General features: G+C 45.3%; 1 protein-coding gene across 2 annotated transcripts in view; it reads left to right on the plus strand.

Moving 5' to 3' along the window:
- Window positions 1-21529, plus strand: part of cdh17 (cadherin 17, LI cadherin (liver-intestine)) — a 180159-nt gene that overhangs the window by 144126 nt on the left and 14504 nt on the right. For both annotated transcript variants that reach the window (XM_073027435.1, XM_073027523.1), the window contains exons 15-16: window positions 5242-5472; window positions 11937-12056. In XM_073027435.1, the coding sequence (XP_072883536.1) occupies window positions 5242-5472; window positions 11937-12056 (351 nt within the window). The remainder of the gene's footprint in view (window positions 1-5241; window positions 5473-11936; window positions 12057-21529) is intronic.

Raw genomic sequence — 21529 nt, forward strand, 5'->3', positions numbered from 1 at the left:
TATTCTCCTTTACCCTTGCGTACTGGAAGTGACATTAAAAAATCTTGAATCTTAAATGGGCATTATGGCCAAGAGAGCTCACCAGTGCCTCAGCTCTCTCTGGAGACCAAAGAAATTCGACATGTCCCCTTTGACCCTTTCCAATTTTTATCAATGCACAATAGAAGGCATCTTATCTGGTTGCATCACAGCTTAGAACACAAGGAACTCCCGTGACCACAAGGAACTGCGGAGAGTTGTGGACACAGCTCAGCGCATCACCATCTCCCCTCCATCACACTTGGTAAAGCAGCCAGCGTAATCAAGTCCCCACCCACCCTGGACGTTCTCTCTCCTCCTGCCTCCCATCGGGCAGAAAATGCAACAGCTAGAAAGCATTTGCCACCAGGCTCAAGACCAGCTTGTGCCTTGGCTGTAAAACGACTATTGAACAGTTCCCCTAGTATATTAAATTGGACTTTCACAATGAGTAGGTACAGAGGAGATTCAGGGGTAATTCTTTTTACACAGACAGTGGTGAGTGTGTGGAATGGGCTGCCGGCGATGGTGGTGGAGGTGTATACAGTAGGGTCTTCTAAGAGACTCCTGGATAGGTACGTGGAGCTTAGAAAAATAGAGGGCTATGGGTACCCCAAGTTAGTTTCTAAAGTAAGTACATGTTCTTATTGTGTACAGTTCTGGTCACCAAATTATAGGAAAGATGTCAACAAAATAGAGAGAGTACAGAGGAGATTTACTAGAATGTTACCTGGGTTTCAGCACCTAAGTTACAGGGAAAGGTTGAACAAGTTAAGTCTTTATTCTTTGGAGCGTAGAAGGTTGAGGGGGGACTTGATAGAGGTATTTAAAATTATGAGGGGGATAGATAGAGTTGACGTGGATAGGCTTTTTCCACTGAAAAAGTAGAAGTAAATTTAAAGCTGAAAGTAAATTTAATATCAAAGTACATGTATATCACCATATACTACCTTGAGATTAATTTTCTTGCAGGTATTCCCAGTAGAATGTAGAAACATAATAGAATGAAAAATAACACAGAAAAACTGACAAGCAACCAATACACCCAAGTTCAAAGTGCAAAGTAAATTTATTATCAAGCTACTTGTATGTCATCCTGAGATTCATTTTCTTGTGGGCATACTCAATAAATTCATAATAGAATAATAACCATCACAGAATCGATGAAAGACTACACCAGCTTGGGTGTTCAAACAGTGTGCAAATACAAAATGAAAAAAATAAGAAGACGACAAATTGCACAAATAAAAAATACAAAAGAAAATCAATAAGACATGCATTGTAGACTGAGTCCACAAGTTATGGAATTAGATGGGTGAAGCTATCCACGGTGGTTCAGCAGCCTGGTGGTAGAAGAGTAATAACTGTCCCTGAACCTAGCAAAGTTTAACAAGGAATGGGGGTGGGGGAAATGCAACATTTTTCCTGAAGTACTAGTGAGAGCTAGTATACTCCCGGAAAATCTAGAAAGGTGTTATGGTCATTATTCAATAGGTTTATTGAGTATTCCCACCAGAAAATCACTCAGGGTTGCATATGGTAACATATAAGTACTCTGATAATAACATTTACTCTGAACTTTGAACTTTAACGCGGTGCGTTAGAAGCTGCAGCTGGATGCACTTCTCACAGTTGTAGTCATCAGGGACACTAGAGGCCTCCCTGCCTTCCCACATCCCACAAGAGGAGCTTTCCACTGTCCTGCCTGGCATCCCCACCATTCCAACTGCTGGCAGAACTCAACAGGTCAGGCAGCATTGATGGAAAGGAATAAACAGTCGATAGTTCAAGCTGTGACCCTTCATCAACACTGGAAAGGCGGGGGGCAGAAGCCAGAATTGGTCCCACAACCTACGGACTCACTTTCAATGAATCCCATCTCCTGTTCTCCATATGTACTGCTTATTTATTTATTATTACTGTTATTAGCAACACACACAGAATGCTGGAGGAGCTCAGCAGCTCAGGCAGCATCTATGGAAAAGAATAATCAGTTGATGTTTTGGGCCAAGACCCTTCTCCAGTCCAGAAGAAAGGTCTCGACCCAAAACGTCAACTGTTTACTCCTTCCCATAGGTGCTGCCTAGCCTGCTGAGTTCCTCCAGAATTTTATGTGTTTTGTTCTGGATTCCCGGCATCTGCAGAACTTCTTGTGCTTATCATTACTATTATTAATTTCCTTTATCATTTCTTTGTATTTACTGTGAATGCAGTAAAATGAATCTCTGGGTTGTATATGGTGACATGTATGTACTTCGATAACACTTTAAACTTTTCACTGTTCCAGCTACAATGGGTTTTCTCATTTTGATGTTCAAACCACGAATTAGAAACATAGAAAGCCTACAGCACAATACAGGCCCTTTGGCGCACAAGGCTGTGCTATACATGTCCTTACCTTAGAACTACCTAGGTTTTACCTGTAGCCCTCTATTTTTCTAAGCTCCATGTAACCATCCAGGAGTCTCTTAAAAGACCCTATTGTTTCCGTTTCCACCACCGCCACTGGCAGCCCATTCCATGCACTCACCACTGTGTAAAAAACTTACCCCTGACATCTCCTCTGAACTTACTTCCAAGCACCTTAAAACTGTGCCCTCTTGTGCTAGCCATTTCAGCTCTGGGGAAAAACGTCTGACTATCCTCACAATCAATGCTTCTCATTATCTTGTACACCTCTGTCAGGTCACCTCTCATCCTCCGTCACTCCAAGGAATTCTTCAGAGTTTCACTCGGAAAAATCTGGGTGGGATAGAACTTGCTCCTTAATTTCAAACAGTGATCCCACATTGCCCAATATCTTGATATTCATACCTTAGTATGATTGTAGGTACAAAGTGTTCCAAAACGGTGACTTTTATTACTTTATCTCTGCTTGCTTGTCATTTCTAAATGACCTAGTTCCTCGGTAAATATTCTATATATGCAGTTAAAGATTGAAAGCAAGATTACTACATCTTTCCATCCCTATTTATGAAAAAAGTGAACTGTGAGATAAGATGAAAAAGCTCCCTTTCAATGAGATAACAACTGTAATGTAATAAAAATTCAGAATTGCCTGAATACAGACAAGTACAGAGTTGTTATCTACACATTATAAACCACCAATCTATTTAGAGTCCTAGAGTTGCAGAATACTACAGCACAGAACATACATTTGGCCCATCTAGTCCATGCTGAACTATTAATCTACCTAGTCCCACCAACCTGCACCCCGACCATAACCCTCTATATCTCTCACATCCATGGACCTGTCCAAATTTACCAACTGTTGAAATTGAACCTGTGTCCCATCACCCACTGGCAGCTCATTCCACCACCCTGAGTGAAGAAGTTCCCCTTAAAGGTTTCACTTTTCACCCTTAACCCATGACTTCCAGTTGTAGCCTCACCTAACCACAGTGGGAAAAGCCTGTTGGATTTACCCCATCTATACCCCTCAAACTTTATATACCTCTATGTCCTATATCTACAATTGACTTTGTCTTTTCATTAGACTCTGCATCACTGTTCAATTTTCTCTCCCTCTCCCGCTCACCTCCCCCTCCACTCCCCCCTCTCCTTCCTCTCTCTCTTTCCTCTCTCTCTCCCCCTCTCCTCTCTCTCCTCTCCGCTTCCCCCTCACTCCCCCCTCTCTCCCCTCTCTCTCTCCACCCTCTCCCCCTCTCTCCCCACTCTTTCTCAACTCTCTCCTCTCTCTCCCCCCTTTCTCCACACTCACTCTTTCCTCTCCCTTTCCCCAATCTCTCTCCCCACTCTCTCCCCCTCACTCTGTCCCCTCTCCCTCTCCCTCCCCTCTCCCTTCCCTTCACCCTCTCCCCTCTCCCGTCTCTCTCCCCTCTCCCCTCTCTCACCCTCTCTCTCCCCCCTCTCTCCCCCTCTCTCCTCCCTCTCTCTCCCCCCTCTCTCCCCTCTCCAGTACAGTTCCCATACCAGGCAGTGATGAAGCCAGTCAGGATGCTCTCAATTGTGCCCCTGTAGAAAGTTCTTGGGATTTAGGAGCCCATATCAAACTTCCTCAATCATCTGAGGTGAAAGTGGTGCTGTTGTGCCTTTTTCACCACACAGCTGGTGTGTACAGACTACGTGAGGTCCTCGGTGATGTGGATGTTGAGGAACTTAAAGCTGTTCATCCTCTCAACCCCAGATCCATTGATGTCAATAGGGGTTAGGCTGTCTCCATTCCTCCTGTAGTCCACAACCAGCTCCTTTGTTGTTGAGACATTGAGGAGAGGTTGTTTTCTTGACTCCACTGTGTCAGGATGATGAATTTCTCTCTGTAGGCTACTTCATTATTATTTGAGACTAGGCCAATCAGTGTAGTGTCGTTGGCAAATTTAATTAGCAGATTGGAGCTGTGGGTGACAACACGGTCATGGGTATACAGAGAGTAAAGGAGGAGACTTAGGACACAGCCTTGAGGGACATCTGTGTTGAGGGTCGGAGGGACAGAGGTGAGGGAGCCCACTCTTACCACCTGCGGGCGATCTGACAGGAAGTCCAGGATCCAGCTGCACAAGGCAGGGTGAAGGCCGAGGTCTCTGAGCTTCTTGTCGAGCCTGGAGGGAATTATGGTGTTGAATGCTGAACTGTATTCCAAGAACAGCATCCTCTCTCACATAAATTATCCTCTCTGGTTCAGGAGCCTGATTATTGAGGGGGTAATAATTGAACCTGATGATATTGTACCTTCCTGATGGCAGAAGTGAGGGAGCAACATGGCCTGAATGGTGAGGTTCCGGGATGACGGGCACTGCTTTCCTGTGGCAGCACTCTGTGTAGGTGTGCTCAGTGGTGAGGAGGGCTTTGCCCGTGATGGACTGGGTGCATCCATTAATTTTTGCAGGCTTTTCCATTCCTGGGCTTTGGTAATTCCAGACCAGGCCGTGATGCAACCAGTCAGGGTACTCTCCATTGTGCATCCACAGAAGTTTGTCAAAGTTTTAGATGACAAGCTAAATCTGGACAAACTTCAAAGAAGATAGAGGCGCTGCCGTGCTTTCTTTGTAATGGTAACCCACCAATTCATCCACGTTTATTTTTCTCAGCATTTTTATTGAAGGCTTCAAGCGCAAGTAAGAATGAGCTACTTTTCTTATTAAAGATTTCAAAAATTACTTCTCCCAGTAGAGAAAAATGTGCATTCAAACTTTAAATCACTTCACAAATAAAATCTCCTAAAGTTCAGTGCTAACCAAATTTTTGCCTTGAATTTTCTTATAGGCAATCATTTAAAAAAATCCACTGTGGACATCCTCATCCATTTAGAAGACGTAAACGACAATTCTCCAAAATTAGCAAAAGACTCCTCCTGGTTTTTCATTTGCTTGCCAGCCGAAGAAGAAATGAAGGTGACGATCCACGCTGTCGATGATGACATAGTATATGGTTCTCCGTTCAATTTTTCTCTGAATGGAGTGCCAGGCAGACAGTGGTCTGTTAAACCAATCAATGGTAGGTGGATTCCAATAATGAGGTTTTGTTAATAAACAGTCTGTCACAGGTTCCCCATTCTACATTAGAATCTAAACTGCATTTTGAAGCCATTTGTTCTGTCTACATATACTCAATGGCCACTTCATTAGGTACCTCCTGCATCTAATGAAGTGACCCCTGACTGTATGTTTATGGTCTTCTGCTGCTGCAGCCCATCCACTTCAAGGTTTTGGCATGTTGTGCATTCAGAGATGCTCTTCTGCACACGACTGTTGTAATGCATTAGTTATTGTTGCCTTCCTGTCAGCTTGAACCGGTCTAGCCATTCTCCTCTGATCTCTCTCATCAACAAGGTGTTTTTGCCCACAGAACTGCCACTCACTGGATGTTTATTTGGTTTTTGCACCAGCATCTATAAATTCTAGAGCAGGGGTTCCCAACCTGGGGTTCACTGACTCCTCAGTAAGGCTCCAAGGCATAAAAAAGGTTGGGAATCCCTGCTCTAGAGACGATTGTACATAAACGTCCCAGGAGATCAGCTGTTTCTGAGATACTCAAACCACTCTCTCTGGCACCAACAATCATTTAACAATCATAGATCACACTTCTTCCACATTCTGATGTTTGGTCTGCACAGCAACTGAACATCTTGACCATATGTGCATGCTTTTATGCACTGAGTTGCTGCCACATAATTGGTTGAATTTCCTGAAGAGACTTTAGTAACCCCAAGACACTCTTAGGAATTTGCCACTGGAGATCACATTTTGTATCATGAAGGAATCTGCTTCAGTCTCTGGCTGGGACTGTGGGTTGAAATCTCATCTAATCTCCTTGACATATACCAATTTTAAATACAGTTTTCCTACCACTGAACATTTCTTTACTTCCCACTTCCTCCCTGCTTTCCACAGGAATTGCTCCCTCCACGATTCCCTTGTCCATTTGTCCCTCCCCACTAAGCTCCCTCCAGGCATTTAACTGTGCAAATGGCTAAAGTGCGACACCTGCACATACATCTCCTCCCTCACCTCCATTCAGGGCCCCAAGCAGTCCTTCCGGGTGAGTCAACACTTCATCTACAAACCTGCTAGGGTCATCTATTGTATCTGGTGCTCCCAATGCAGCCTCCTCTATGCTGGTGAGACCCGTCAGAAACCGGAGGGTTGATTTGTCAAGCACTACTGCACCATCTGCCACAAGTGGGACATACCAGTGGCCAAACATTTCAATTCCCATTACTGTTGTGACGTGTCAATCCATGGTCTCCTCTTTGCACCAAGATGAGGCCACCCTCGAGATGGAGGAGCAACACCTTATATTCCATCTGGGTAGCTTCCGACCTGATGACACGAATATCGATTTCTCCTTCCAGTAAACGTTCCATCCCCCCCTTCCTCTATTCCCCAATCTGGCCTTTCAATTCTTCATGTGCCTGGGTCTACTCTTCTTCCCTGTATCCTGTGGTCCACTCTCCTCTCCTATCAGATTCCTTCTTCTCCAGCCCTTGCCTTTCCCATGCACCTGGCTTCACCTATCTTCTTCCAGCTAGCCTCCTTCCCTTCCCTTCCCCCGACCTTTTTATTCCAGCTTCTTCCTCCTTCTTTTCCTGTCCTGATGAAGGGTCTCATTGACTGTACTCTTTTCCACAGATGCTGCCTGACCTGCTGAGTTCCTCCAGCATTTGGTGTATGTCGCTTTGGATTTCCAGCACCTGCAGAATATTTTTTTAATTTTATCCAAACCGTTTCTTTCTTTATTTTTATTTTCGAGATATAGTATGGTCACAGGCCCTTCTGGCCTGATGAGCCCATGCCATCCAATTACGCCCATGCGACCAATTGACCAACTAACCCGTCTGTACGTCTTTGGATGGTGAAATGAAACTGGAGCACCCAGAGGACACCCATGACGTCACAGGGAGAACATAAAAACTTCTTACAGACAGCGGCGGGAATTGAACCCAGGTTGCTGGCACAGTAGTAGCTTTACATTGAACATTACACAGTCTTGCCAACACAAATTAGATTTAGTTGAACTTTAATTCAATTTTTTTTCTAACTTAACATCTGAAATCATAAGTGCAAAGCACCACTTCAAAATAATCTAACTCAGATCTTCAGTCATATGGGATTAATTAGCATGGGGGGGGGGGTCCATTTTACGATCATAAGACGTAGCAGCCAAGTTTGCTCTACAACCCACTGAGTCTGCTCCATGGCTGACTAATTACCCTTCTCAAACCACTCTCCTGCCTTCTCTACATAACCTCCAATGCTCAGATTAACTGACAACCTATCAACCACTGCTTTAAATATACTTAATAATTTGGCCTTCACAGCTGTCTGTGGCAATGAATTCCACAGATTCATTGCCCTCTGGCTAAAGAAATCCCTCCTGATCTTTGTTCTAACTGGACACCTCTCTATTCTGGGCAAACACGAGGAAATCTGCAAATGCTGGAAATTCAAGCAACACACACAAAATGCTGGTGGAATGCAGCAGGCCAGGCAGCATCTATAGGGAGAGTACTGTTGATGTTTCGGGCCGAGACCCTTGATCATGACCCCACTAAGGAGCACCAGGCCACTGTCTCCTATACCATTACCAACCTTATCAACTCTGGGGATCTCCCATCCACTGCCACCAACTTCATAGTTCCCACACCCCACAATTCCCATTTCTACCTCCTACCCAAGATCCACAAACCTGCCTGTCCAGGTAGACCCATTGTTTCAGCTTGTTCTTGCCCCACTAAACTCATTTCTGCATACTTGACACTGTTTTACCCCCCTTTTTTTTCAATCCCTTCCCACCTATGTTCGTGACACTTCTCACGTTTTGAATTTTTTCAATGATTTTAAGTTCCCTGGTCCCCACCGCCTTATTTTCACCATGGATGTCCAGTCCCTATATACCTCCATCCTCCACCAGAAAGGTCTCAAAGCTCTTCGCTTCTTTTTGGATTCTAGACCTAACCAATTCCTCTCTACCACCACTCTCCTCCGTCTAGCGGAATTAGTTCTTACTCTCAATAATTTCTCCTTTAGCTCCTCCCACTTCCTCCAAACCAAAGGTGTAGCCATGGGCACCCGCATGGGTCCCAGCTATGCTTGCCTTTTTGTTGGTTTTGTGGAACAGTCCATGTTCCAAGCCTACACTGGTATCCATCCCCCTCTTTTCCTTCGCTACATCGATGACTGCATTGGTGCTGCCTCCTGCACGCATGCTGAGCTCATTGACTTCATTAACATTGCCTCCAACTTTCACCCTGCCCTCAAATTTACCTGGTCCATTTCCATATAACCATATAACAACTACAGCACGGAAACAGGCCATCTCAGCCCTTCTAATCCGTGCCGAACACTTACTCTCACCTAGTCCCACCTACCTGCACTTAGCCCATAACTCTCCATTCCTTTCCTGTCCATATACCTATCCAATTTTTTTTTAAATGACAAAATCGAACCTGCCTCTACCACTTCTACTGGAAGCTCGTTCCACACAGCTACCACTCTCTGAGTAAAGAAGTTCACCCTCGTGTTACCCCTAAACTTTTGCCCCTTAACTCTCAACTCATGTCCTCTTGTTTGATTCTCCCCTACTCTCAATGGAAAAAGCCTATCCACGTCAACTCTATCTATCCCCCTCATAATTTTAAATACCTCTATCAAGTCCCCCCTCAACCTTCTACGCTCCAAAGAATAAAGACCTAACTTGTTCAACCTTTCCCTGTAACTTAGGTGCTGAAACCAGGTAACATTCTAGTAAATCTCCTCTGTACTCTCTCTATTTTGTCAACATCTTTCCTATAATTCGGTGACCAGAACTGTACACAATACTCCAAATTTGGCCTCACCAATCCCTTGTACAATTTTAACATTACATCCCAACTCCTATATTCAATGCTCTGATTTATAAAGGCCAGCATACCAAAAGCTTTCTTCACCACCCTATCCACATGAGATTCCACCTTCAGGGAACTGTGCACCATTATTCCTAGATCACTCTGTTCTACTGCATTCCTCAATGCCCTACCATTTACCATGTATGTCCTATTTTGATTAGTCCTACCAAAATGTAGCACCTCACACTTATCAGCATTAAGCTCCATCTGCCATCTTTCAGCCCACTCTTCTAACTGGCCTAAGTCTCTCTGCAAGCTTTGAAAACCTACTTCATTATCCACAACACCACCTATCTTAGTATCATCTGCATACTTACTAATCCAATTTACCACCCCATCATCCAGATCATTAATGTATATGACAAGCAACATTGGACCCAATACAGATCCCTGAGGCACACCACTAGTCACCGGCCTCCAACCTGACAAACAGTTATCCACCACTACTCTCTGGCATCTCCCATCCAGCCACTGTTAAATCCATTTTACTACTTCAATATTAATACCTAACAATTGAACCTTCCTAACTAACCTTCCGTGCGGAATGTTGTCATAGGCCTTACTGAAGTCCACATAGACAACATCCACTGCTTTACTCTCGTCAACTTTCCTAGTAACCTCTTCAAAAAATTCAATAAGATTTGTCAAACATGACCTTCCACGCACAAATCCATGTTGACTGCTCCTAATCAGACCCTGTCTATCCAGGTAATTATATATACCATCTCTAAGAATACTTTCCATTAATTTACCCACCACTGACGTCAAACTTACAGGCCAATAATTGCTAGGTTTACTCTTAGAACCCTTTTTAAACAATGGAACCACATGAGCAATATGCCAATCCTCCAGCACCATCCCCGTTTCTAATGACATTTGAAATATTTCTGTCAGAGCCCCTGCTATTTCTATCCTGTCAGGACCCAGATATTTATCCCCTTTTTATATTCTTTAAAAGCTCTAGTACTTCCTACAGCTCCCTCCCCTTTCTCGATCTTTCTGCCTCCACCTCTGGAGATGGCTTATCTACTGATATCTACTATAAGCCTACAGACTCTCACAGCTACCTGGACTATTCCTCTTCCCACCCTGTCTCTTGCAAAAAGGCTATCCCCTTCTCGCAATTCCTCCATCTCCGCCGCATCTGCTCTCAGGATGAAGCTTTTCATTCCAGGACGAAGGAGATGTCTTCCTTTTTTAAACAAAGGGGCTTCCCTTCTTCCACCATCAACTCTGCTCTCAAACGCATCTCTCCCATTTCCCGCACATCTGCCCTCACCCCATCCACCCGCCACCCCACTCGGGATAGGGTTCCCCTTTTCCTTACCTACCACCCCACCAGCCTCCGGGTCCAACGTATAATTCTCCGTAACTTGCGCCACCTCCAACAGGATCCCACTACCAAGCACATCTTTCCTTCCCCTCCCTCTTTCTGCTTTCCGCAGGGATCGCTCCCTATGCGACTCCCTTATCCATTCGTTCCCCCATCCCTTCCCACCGATCTCCCTCCTGGCACTTATCCTTGTAAATGGAACAAGTGCTACGCCTGCCCTTACACTTCCTCCCTCACCACCATTCAGGGCCCCAGACAGTCCATCCAGGTGAGGCGACACTTCACCTGTGAGTCGGCTGGTGTGGTATACCGCGTCCGGTGCTCCCGGTGTGGCCTTTTATATATTGGTGAGACCCGACACAGACTGGGAGACCGTTTCGCTGAACACCTACGCTCGGTCTGCCAGAGAAAGCAGGATCTCCCAGTGGCCACACATTTTAATTCCATGTCCCATTCCCATTCTGATATGTCTATCCATGGCCTCCTCTATTGTCAAAATGAATCCAAACTCAGGTTAGAGGAACAACACCTTATATACCAGCTGGGTAGCCTCCAACCTGATGGCATGAACATTGACTTCTCTAACTTCCGTTAATGCCCCTCCTCCCCTTCTTACCCATCCCTGATATATTTAGTTTTTTTCCCCCTCCTCTTTTTTTTCTCTCTCTCTGCCCATCACTCTGCCTGTTCTCCATCTCCCTCTGGTGCTCCCCTCCCCCTTTCTTTTCCCTAGGCCTCCCGTCCCATGATCGTTTCCCTTCTCCAGCTCTGTATCCCTTTCACCAATCACCTTTCCGACTCTCAGCTTCACCCCACCCCCTCCGGTCTTCTATCATTTCGCATTTCCCCGTCCCCCTCCTACTTTCAAATCTCTTACTTTCCTTTCAGTTAGTCCTGACGAAGGGTCTCAGCCTGAAACGTTGACAGCACTTCTCCCTATAGATGCTGTCTATTCTGGGGCCATGGTGGGGATGCTCTCTATTCTGTTTTAAATGGATGGCCCTCTATCTTGAGACTGGGTCCTCTTGTCCTAGACTTCCCCACCATGGGAAACATCCTCTCCACATCCGCCCTATCTAGGCCTTTCAATATTTGATATGTTTCAATGAGATCCCTCCCTTATTCTTCTAAACTCCAGTGACTATAGGCCCAAAGCCAACAATAGCTCCTCATACCTTAATCCTTTCACTTTCTTTTGACTTCCTTTTCTGAGAAAACTCACAACAGCATTTTTCTTTGCAGATACCCATGCCTCTCTCATCATGAAATTTGGAAAGCATCAGGAAGAAACAGAGTATAAGATTTCTGTGACAGTTTTCGATCGTGGCGTCCCACCTCGGCAAGGAAAAGATTACATCACAGGTAAAGGTTCACAGGGATCTCCTTAACATCTGAAATCATTATTCATGCACAATTTGACATCAATATCCTTGTTGTTTTCTCTCTTATGATAATGTGTTCTGTGAATAGAGAGACTGCATCTGTTTAAGCGGGCTGCATAGTACATCAGCTATAAAATGGGTGCTGAATTAGTTGTGGTATGACCTCTGTGTTACTTGCACATGCTTTTTTTTAAAGACCAATTTAATTACAAGACATCTGACCTCAAGAACATTTGATGACTCTGGGTCTGTACTCGCTGGAATTCAGAAGGATGAGGGGGGACCTCACTGAAACCTTTCAAATGTTGAAAGGCCTAGACAGAGTGGATGTGGAAAGGATGTTTCCTATGGTGGGGGATTCTAGGCCAAGAGGGCACAGCCTCAGGATAGAGAAGTGTCCATTTAAAATAGAGATGTGGAGAAATTTCTTTAGCCAGAGGGTGGTGAATTTGTACAATTTATTACCACAGGCAGCTGTGGAGTCCAGGTCATTGGGTGTATTTAAGGCAGAGCTTGATCGGTTCTTGATAGTACATGGCATCAAAGATTATGGGGAGAAGGTCGGGAAGGGGAGCTGAGGTGGGGTAAAAAGGATCAGCCATGATTACATGGTGGAGCAGACTTGATGGGCCAAATGGCCTAATTCTACTCCTATATCTTATTGGTCTAATGGGGTGCTGCATATGCAGGGCCCCTAACATTGTTAAGGAACCCTCCAATCTCTTTGACCTCATACCATCAGGCAGGATGTACCATAGCATTAGGACAAGAATTGTGAGGATGAGAAACAGCTTCTTCCCCCAGGCCGTAAGACTACTGAGCTCCCAGCCACCACACCGGTCTCATCACGTATAAAGTACTAGCTGTGTAATACTGATTACTGCTTAACTTGTGTCGTAAATGCACCTTATCACTTGTTAATTTACTAGTGGTAATATTATGTTGTGTGTGTCTTAGATGTTGCGTGTTGTGTACCTTGGTCCGGAGAAACGTTGTTTAATTTGGCAGTAAATGACAATAAACTGAACTTGAACTTGAACCTGTCATTCAACCATATATGGTGATGGCATCCATCTGTCTTGAAGGGCAAAAGGTGATGATGGTCATCATGACATGCCTGGGTGGAAGGTATGGAGATCCTGAGATGCCCAGTCGTCCAAATCCCCCTCTCGGCCTCACCGGTGTAGTCCAAAGGAAAGCTTATGAGCAATACATTTGGCACCAGCTTGACTGCAGGAGCTGCCGGACGAATGTTCAGTGATGTCCAGCCGCCTGTTGGACTCTGGTTTTGCGGTCTGGATTTACTCCCATAGCCTTTGTCTCTCCCAAGGCTGCCCACAAGCCATTGGGGCTACTTACCCATAGCTGGGGATCTGGTTCACAAGTACCAGGACATGTCCACACACTGGAAGGCCTACGTGCTACACGTACAGAGCCAGACCTCTTCCCCATCCTCTGTAGTTCAGTCTGAGTCGGAAAGGAGTTCAGTTTCCATGTGTCGCCAGCGAGGAGGCACTACATGAGGCTTGCTGTTGGAGAGGCTGTGTACTGGCAGGGAGAGACTTACACATTCAGCTCTCCTTTTCACAAGACTGCTAGTCAGCGGTGGAAGCTGAAATTGAGAGTGACAAGCACTACCCACTACACTACCACACTAGACTCATCACAACGTGCATTTGACACCCTTATGGGTGTTAACCGTACACAAATACCCATCATTATAGACAAATGAAACAGCACTACTCGGGGGCCCAGATGCAAAACACAGTACCAACAGTCACACACAGTGCAAGGCACGTATTGCATAATTATGTTTTATAGTTGGAGCATCCAGAGGAAACCCACATGGTCACTGTGAGAATATGCAAACTCCTTATAGACAGCCGTGCGAACTGAACCCAGGGGTATTACTTAGTAATTAATTAATTAATTTAGAGATACAGTGCAGATTAGCCCAGCAGCCCACCTATTGGAAACCACCCTCATCACAGGACAATTTACAATGACCAATTGGCCTGCAGTCGGTGTTTGGAATGAGGGAGGACACAGGAACACACGGAGAAAACCCACGCGGTCACGGGGAGAACGTACAAACTCCTCACAGTCGGTGCTGGAATTGAATTCTGACACGCTGAGCTGTAAGATCGACGCGCTGCACTGCTGTGCCCCCCCCCCTCCCCCAAGACATGTAAATTTGCATCTGATTTGTACAGATATGCAACATTCAAATCAGAAACATACAGTGCTCTGCAAAAGTCTTAGGCACAAGTATATCGCCAGGGCACCTAAGACCTTTGCACAGTACTGTAGTAATTTTATGCTTTGCACTGTATTCCTGCCACAAAAAAAAACAAATGTCATGATATATGTGAGTAATGATAAACCTGATTCCGATATGGGTCTCTATTGTGACTGAGAGTGGGAAGGGGGCAGGGAGAGGGGAATCATGGTTGGGAAAAGGGGAAGGGAGAGGGGAGGGAGAAGGAAGCACCAGAGAGACATTCTGTAATGATAAATAAACCAATTGTTTGGAATCAAATGATTTTACCTGGTGTCTCAGAGCTGGGTGTGTCTGCACCCACACTAGCTCCCCCCCTGCCCTTGGTACTACATCTCTGCCACCTGCCCACACCCAGGTGGTTGGTGTGAATGAGTGTATCGTCAGCGTGCTCTGATGGGGCTGGAATTGTGGTATTGGTGTCAGTGAGTGTATCTACAGCTCCACTGTGGTACTGTGTTTTGCATCTGGGCCCCCGAGTAGTGCTGTCACTTGGATCATGGTAATACCTACGTCAGGCTGCTGTTTATTGATTACAGCTCAGTGTTCAGCTCAATCGTACCCTCAGTTCGAATCAACGAGCTCCAAAACCTGGGTCTCTGTACCTCCCCCTGCAAATGGACTTCCTGACTGGGAGACCACAGTCTGTGTGTATCGGAAATATTATCACCTCCTCACTGACAGTCAGCACTGGTGCAGCTCAAGGATGTGTGCTTAGCCCACTGCCCTACTCTCTCTACACCCATGAGTGGCTGGGCACAGCTCAAGTACCTTCTATAAATTTGCCGGTGACACAACTATTGTTAGCAGAATTTCAAATGATGAGCTGGCGTACAGGAGTAAGATAGGTCAGCTGGTTAACTGGTGTAGCAGTAACAACCTTGCACTCAACTTCAGTAAGACCGAAGAATTGATTGTGGACGTCAGGAAGGGGAAATCAAGAGAACACACACCAGTCCTCGTCACGGGAAAGGGCGAGCAGGTTCAAGTCCCCGGGTGTCAACATCTCTGAGGATCTATCCTGGAGCCAACATTTTGATGCAATTACAAAGGAGGCATGGCAGTGGCTATAATTCATTAGGAGTTTGAGGAGAATTGATATGTCACCAAAGACACTTGCAAATTTCTACTGATGTACTATGGAGAGCTTTCTAATTGGTTGCATCACTGTCTTGCATGGAGAGACCACAGCACAGGATAAGAAAAAGCTGCAGAAAGTTGTAAACTGAGCCAGCTCCAACATGGGCACTAGCCTCCCAGTATTGAGGACATCTTCAAAAAGTCCTCGACAGCACCCAGGACACGCCCTCTTCTCATTTCTACCATCAGGGAGGAGGTACAAGAGCCCGAAGACACACACTCAATGTTTCATGAACAGCTTCTTCCCCTCTGCCATCAGATGTCTGAAGGGACAATGAACCCATGAACACCACCTCATTATTATTTTTCCTTAAGGGTGGGGGATGAAGGATGAAGTAAGAATCTGAGAGGTCCACTCTCTTCTACTGTCAGATTCCTTCTCCAACCCTTTACCTCTTCCATCTATCAACTCCCTGCTTCCTATTTCATTTCTGTCCTCCACCGACCTATCTCCCTCTACCTTGTACCCCTTCCCCTCCCTTATTTTGGCATTCATCCCCCTTCCTTTCCAGTCCTGATGAAGGGTCTCAACCCAAAACGCTGGTTGTTTATTCATTTCTGTTGATGCTGCCTGACCCGCCGAATTCCTCCAGCATTTTGTGTGTGTTGCTCTGGATTCCCAGCATCTGCAGAATCTCCTGTGTTTATGGATTGTAGAGTCCTTGACAGTAAGCCTATTAACATTTGCACATTAGATTCCACAAGCTAACTGGGGGGCAGTGGCCTTTGATTTGACAGCTTTCTACTTTCTTTGGATTTGATTAAACATGATCCACTTATTTTTCCACGCATTTTCCTCTAACAGTGCGGATCTCGCAGTTCATCACCCGTCCCCCTCAAAATTCCATTTCTAAAGATAACATTTTTCCATTCCCCTTCTGCCAAGACCTTCTCAGACTCTGACCCATGCTGGTTTTAATTTTCCAACATATACATGCATCAGAGGAAGCTGTCAACTCTTAAAATCACTCTTGAACTGTACTCAAGCCTATAGAACATGGTAACAATACAGACCCTTCAGTCCATGATGCTGTGCTGAACCACATAGGCCAATCTACCACCAGGCACAAACAACTTTCTTACTTACGGCCTGTTACACCATTTGTGTTTAGTGCAGCAATGCAGGTCCTTCATCTCTGTTGGTGTTCAGACCTTCCTTCATGGTGTCAGAAGCTACCTCTGGGTTTTAACTACCGTCAGGCATGCAAGTCCCAGGTGGAGACTCAGGAATACTACAGCACACAGATGTAGAAGGATTCTTCATTGCTGTTTCCATAACAATTTTGTTTGACCAGTCACGGTTGTTAGCCCTGAGCTGAAACTCCAAATTTTGAGAACCGGTGGACCACTCTTACCCTCTACCCTTTGACCTGTTTGGCAGGGATGACCCTAGCAAGAGCCAAAGCATAAAGCCCTGACTGCAGCTAATGTAGCTCTCCGGGTCATTGAGGCACACAAGCCTCCAAACCGTGACAAGGTTGTGGTCCTTTTGGATGCAAACAACACAGAACATAGACCATTACAGCACGGTACAGGCCCTTCAGCTCATAATGTTGTGCTGACCTTTTAACCTACTCTAACGTCAATCTAACCCTTCCCTCCTACATAGCCCTCCAATTTCCTGTCATCCATGTGCCTATCTAAGAGTGTCTTAAGTGCCCCAATGTATCTGCCTCTATCACCATCCCTTGTAGCGTATTCCATGGATCCAGCACTCCCTCTGTAAACAATCTACTTCTGACATCCACCCCTATACTTTACCCCAGTTGTCTTTAAATTAGCCATTTCCACCCTGGGAGAAGGTCTCTGACTATCCACTCGATCGATGCCATCTAGCCTTCCCCTCCACTCTCTGCTTTGCCTAGGGATTACTCTGTACATGACTCCCTTGTTCACTCTGCACCCATCTCCTTCCTGGCACTTACCCCACAAGTGGGACAAGTACTAAACCTGCACCTACACCTCCTCCCTCACCACCATTCAGGGCCGTAAACAGTGCTTGCAGGTGAGGCGACACTTTACCTGCAAGTCTGTCAGGGCTGTCCATTGTATCTGGTGCTCCCGGTGTGGCCTGGTCAGTGAAACCTGATGTAGATGAGGAACTCCTTCGATGAGCATCTTCGCTCTGTCCACCTCAAAAGGCAGGTACTTCATGTGGCCAACCATTTTAGCTCAATTTCCCATTTCCATGCCAACATGTCAGTCCATGGCCTCCTCAACAGCCCACACTTGGGTTGGAGGAGCAACCAATTCTGTCCGGGTAGCTTCCAATCTGATGGCATGGTCAGTCCTCAGTAATTTCTCCCCTTTTCCCATTCTCTCTTTCTCCTTTCCTGTTCTGGTTCCCCTCTCATCCTTTCTCTTCTCCTCACCTGCCCATCACCCATCTCTGGCATCCCTCCTCCTTCACTTTCTCCTGTCAGATTTTTCCTTTAGCCTTTATTTTCTCCACTTCTCACCTCCAAGCTTCATACTTCATCTCCCCTCTCTGACAGACCCAACGTGCCTCTCACCTGACTTCCCTATCACCTGCCAGACTGTACTCCTTCCCCTCCACTAGTCTTCCTCCCCCCAGCCGCCTTCTGAATTCTTCCCCCTTCATATCTCAGCCAGCAACGTTGACTGCTTATTCCTTTCCACGGATTCTGCCTGACCTGCTGAGTTCCTACAGCTTTTTGTGTGTGTTGCTCAGGTTTTCCAGCATCTGCAGGATCTCTTGTGTTTTTTAGCAACAGTTTGGACGAGCATTTTGCATGTTAGTTCAGCAGTGCTGAACTGAACGAGACTGACCTGGATGTTTCATATCGTATTCATTATTGGCTTGCCTTCTTCTGCTTGCGCAATTCATTCTTTGTCTTCGCGTGTTGGGCGTTTGATATTTTCTTGAACAGGTTCCATGGCTTTTCTTTGTTTCATGGCTGATTGCAGGAGGATGAATCCCAAAGCTGTATTCTGTGTACATACTTTGATAACAAATATACTCCAAATCTTTGAATCTAAATACTATCCTATACTGTAGTGAAGAACGTTCCAGCTACCTGTCCTCGGTGATTTTTCTGCTTTAATCCTTCAATCAGATTCAGATGAATTTATTTATAACAAGTACAACCAACACTAAGCATTAAATTTGTAATATCTCCTGTACTGATTTCCTCAATTGCCTATGTTATTCTTACTCATAGTACAGCACAGCACAGGCCTTTTGGTCCACAATCCTTGACAGCTTTTTAACCTACTCCACGATCAATCTAACCTCTCCCTCCTATATAACCCTCAATCTGTGTGCTGTCTAAAAGTTTTTTTAAATGCCCCTAATACATCTGCCTCTAGCATCACCTCTTCAGGACACTCTACCCACTCATCACCTCTGTGTACAAAAAAAAAAATGATTTTGCCTGTGTAACTTCTGTTGTTTGCTCTTGTGTATTGGTTAGGCCAGTTTGGCCTTGATCCAAATGTGCCTAGTTAGATCTACTCTTGTTTCGTCTATCTAAATCTCTTTCGTCTGCCAAGCCTTAGAGCTTCAGGTTCTTTTTTGTCACTCTGCCAAATTCCAGTTCAGTCAAAGCGCGTCACTGACACCCAGCCTAACAGCCATTAAGGACATACAGTATATACAGAAAGGTCCCGGAGTTTGTACGTGCTCCCCATGATGGTGTGGGTTTCTTCCAGGTGCTCTGGTTTCCTCCCACAGTCCAAAGATGTACCAGTTGGTAGGGTAATTGGCCGTTGTAAATTGTCCCATGATCATGCCAGGGTTAAATCAGGGGATTGCTTAAATCGAGTGGTGTGGCTCAAAGGGCCGGAAGGGCCAGTTCCACACTGTATCTCAAAAAAAAAACAGCATCACTTTATGGGCATACAATCAATGTAATTATACAAGCATATTGTGTATTTATATTTATTATTTGTGTTGCTTTATTATTATTGTATTCCTTATCTTATTGCCCCTTATACTTTACCTCAAACATCTTTATGCCGCATGGGATCCAGAGTAACAACTATTTCATTCTCCTTTACACCCGTCGACTGCAAATGACATTAAACAATTTTCTTGATCTTGAAACCTGCTCTTTTTCCCTGTGAAGAAGTCACTGAGATGCCCGTTCTTTCTGTGAGGCCTGGGTTACAGTACGTAAACGTTTCTGAAGCGGCTGCTCCTCTGGTTTTGGTTGCACTTCAACTCCTCGCCTCTGATATACGGGCACCCAGTACGGAGGGGGTAGGATCACTCGGAGAATCTACTGGTAGGCTTGCTGGGCCTGGCCAGGATGAGGGCTCTGCCTGGACCTACTACATGTCCCTCTTTTGGGGATACATTCGTGCCCAGGTGTCCCTGGAGCGGGTAAATGCGGTCACCAAGGGTACAGTGGGGGATTTCTGGGAATGGTGGGCCCAACAGGGAGCTGACTGTTTTATTGACAGCAATAGTCATACTTCAATTTGAATTTTTTTCACTGTCTTGTAAATTCTTGATGTTTGTATTTTGTATATTTTTTCTGTGAATAGACTTTTGTAGTTTTGTGACAACAAAAACATTTGCAATGTCATGGTGAGAAAGTGGTTAGGGTGAGACTAACTGGCCAACTCTCACAAAGAATTGATTCAATAACCTCCCTATAGATTAAATCCTTTCTCTGCAGATCTCCTTTGCACTGTCTGCTGCAGGTACATCGCTTGGCACAACACTCACAAAATGCAGGTGGACCTCAGCAGCTCAGGCATCATCTATGGAAATGAATAAATTGTTACCTCATGATGTTACTGGCCCTTTCCCCACACCTTTCAGTACGTATGTCAGATAGGCTGGTGCGGTGATGCAGTGGGCAGTTTTGACTACCTGTTGTAGAGCCTGATTACAATGTGAGTCACTAAAAAATAAGACAAAGAACACAATAATAAAATAAATACATAAGGTAGCTTTTATATATATACTGTAGATTGATTGTATGTCCATAAAGTGATGCTAAGCACAGGAGTAAAGGGGTGGGTTAGTGTGTGGAGGTGTTGATCAGCTTGCTGCTTGGGGAAAGTAACTGTTTTTGCATCTGGTGGCCCTAGTGTGGATGCTACGTAGCCTCTTCCCTGATAGGAGTGGGACAAACAGTCCGTGAGCAGGGTGGGTGGTGAGCAGCCGGAGAGTGGTGTATCTGTGGAATTCATTGCCACAGGTGGCTGTGGAGGCCAAGTCATTGAATATATTTAAGGCAGAGGTTGATAGATTCTTGATTAGTCAGCACATTAAGGGATACAGGGAGAATGCAGGAGATTAGGGCTGAAAGGATAAAATCGATCGGCCATGATGAAATGGCAGACCAGGCTTGATGGGCCAAATGGCCTAATTCTGCTCCTATACTTTATGGTCTTATGGGTAGGAGCCTTCGTGAATTTTCTGGCACCTTCCTGTACATACGTCCTTAATGGCAGGTAAGCTGGTGCTGGTGATGGGTTGGGCAGTTTTGACTACCTTTTATAGGGCCATCCTGCCCACTGCTGAGCAGTTTCCATACCAGGCAGTGATGCAGCTTGTAGAATGACGTGAGCATAGATGTGCATAGCAGGTAAACAGACATACCTACTTCTGATTAAATGTTTAATGCACTGTCAACAATTTAATTCCAGTACAGTAACATTTACAAAGGCTTCTGCAAATGTCCAGTATTTAAGTCAGGACAACATACTGCATGGAAATCGGTCTCTTTATTTATCAACTGGCACAAATGCCAGGTGCATTTACAGACATTTTTAATCTCTCCCTCTCCCGGTGTAGAGTGCCCTCCTGTTTCAAAGCATCCGCCATTGTTCCTGTACCTAAAAAGACCAAGGTAATGTGTCTGAACGACAGGCGTCCTGTCGCACTCACCTCAATAATAAGCAAATGCTTTGAGAGGCTGGTCAAGGACTACATCTGCAGCTTGCTACCACCCAAACTGGACGCCCTACAACTCACCTACCGACACAACCGATCAACAGACGGTGCAGTAGCCACAGCTCTACACACTGTCCTTACACATCTGGAGATGAAGGACGCTTAT

Source organism: Hemitrygon akajei, chromosome 1 (genome assembly GCF_048418815.1).
Source record: "Hemitrygon akajei chromosome 1, sHemAka1.3, whole genome shotgun sequence".
In the NCBI taxonomy this organism is placed as follows: Eukaryota; Metazoa; Chordata; class Chondrichthyes; order Myliobatiformes; family Dasyatidae; genus Hemitrygon; species Hemitrygon akajei.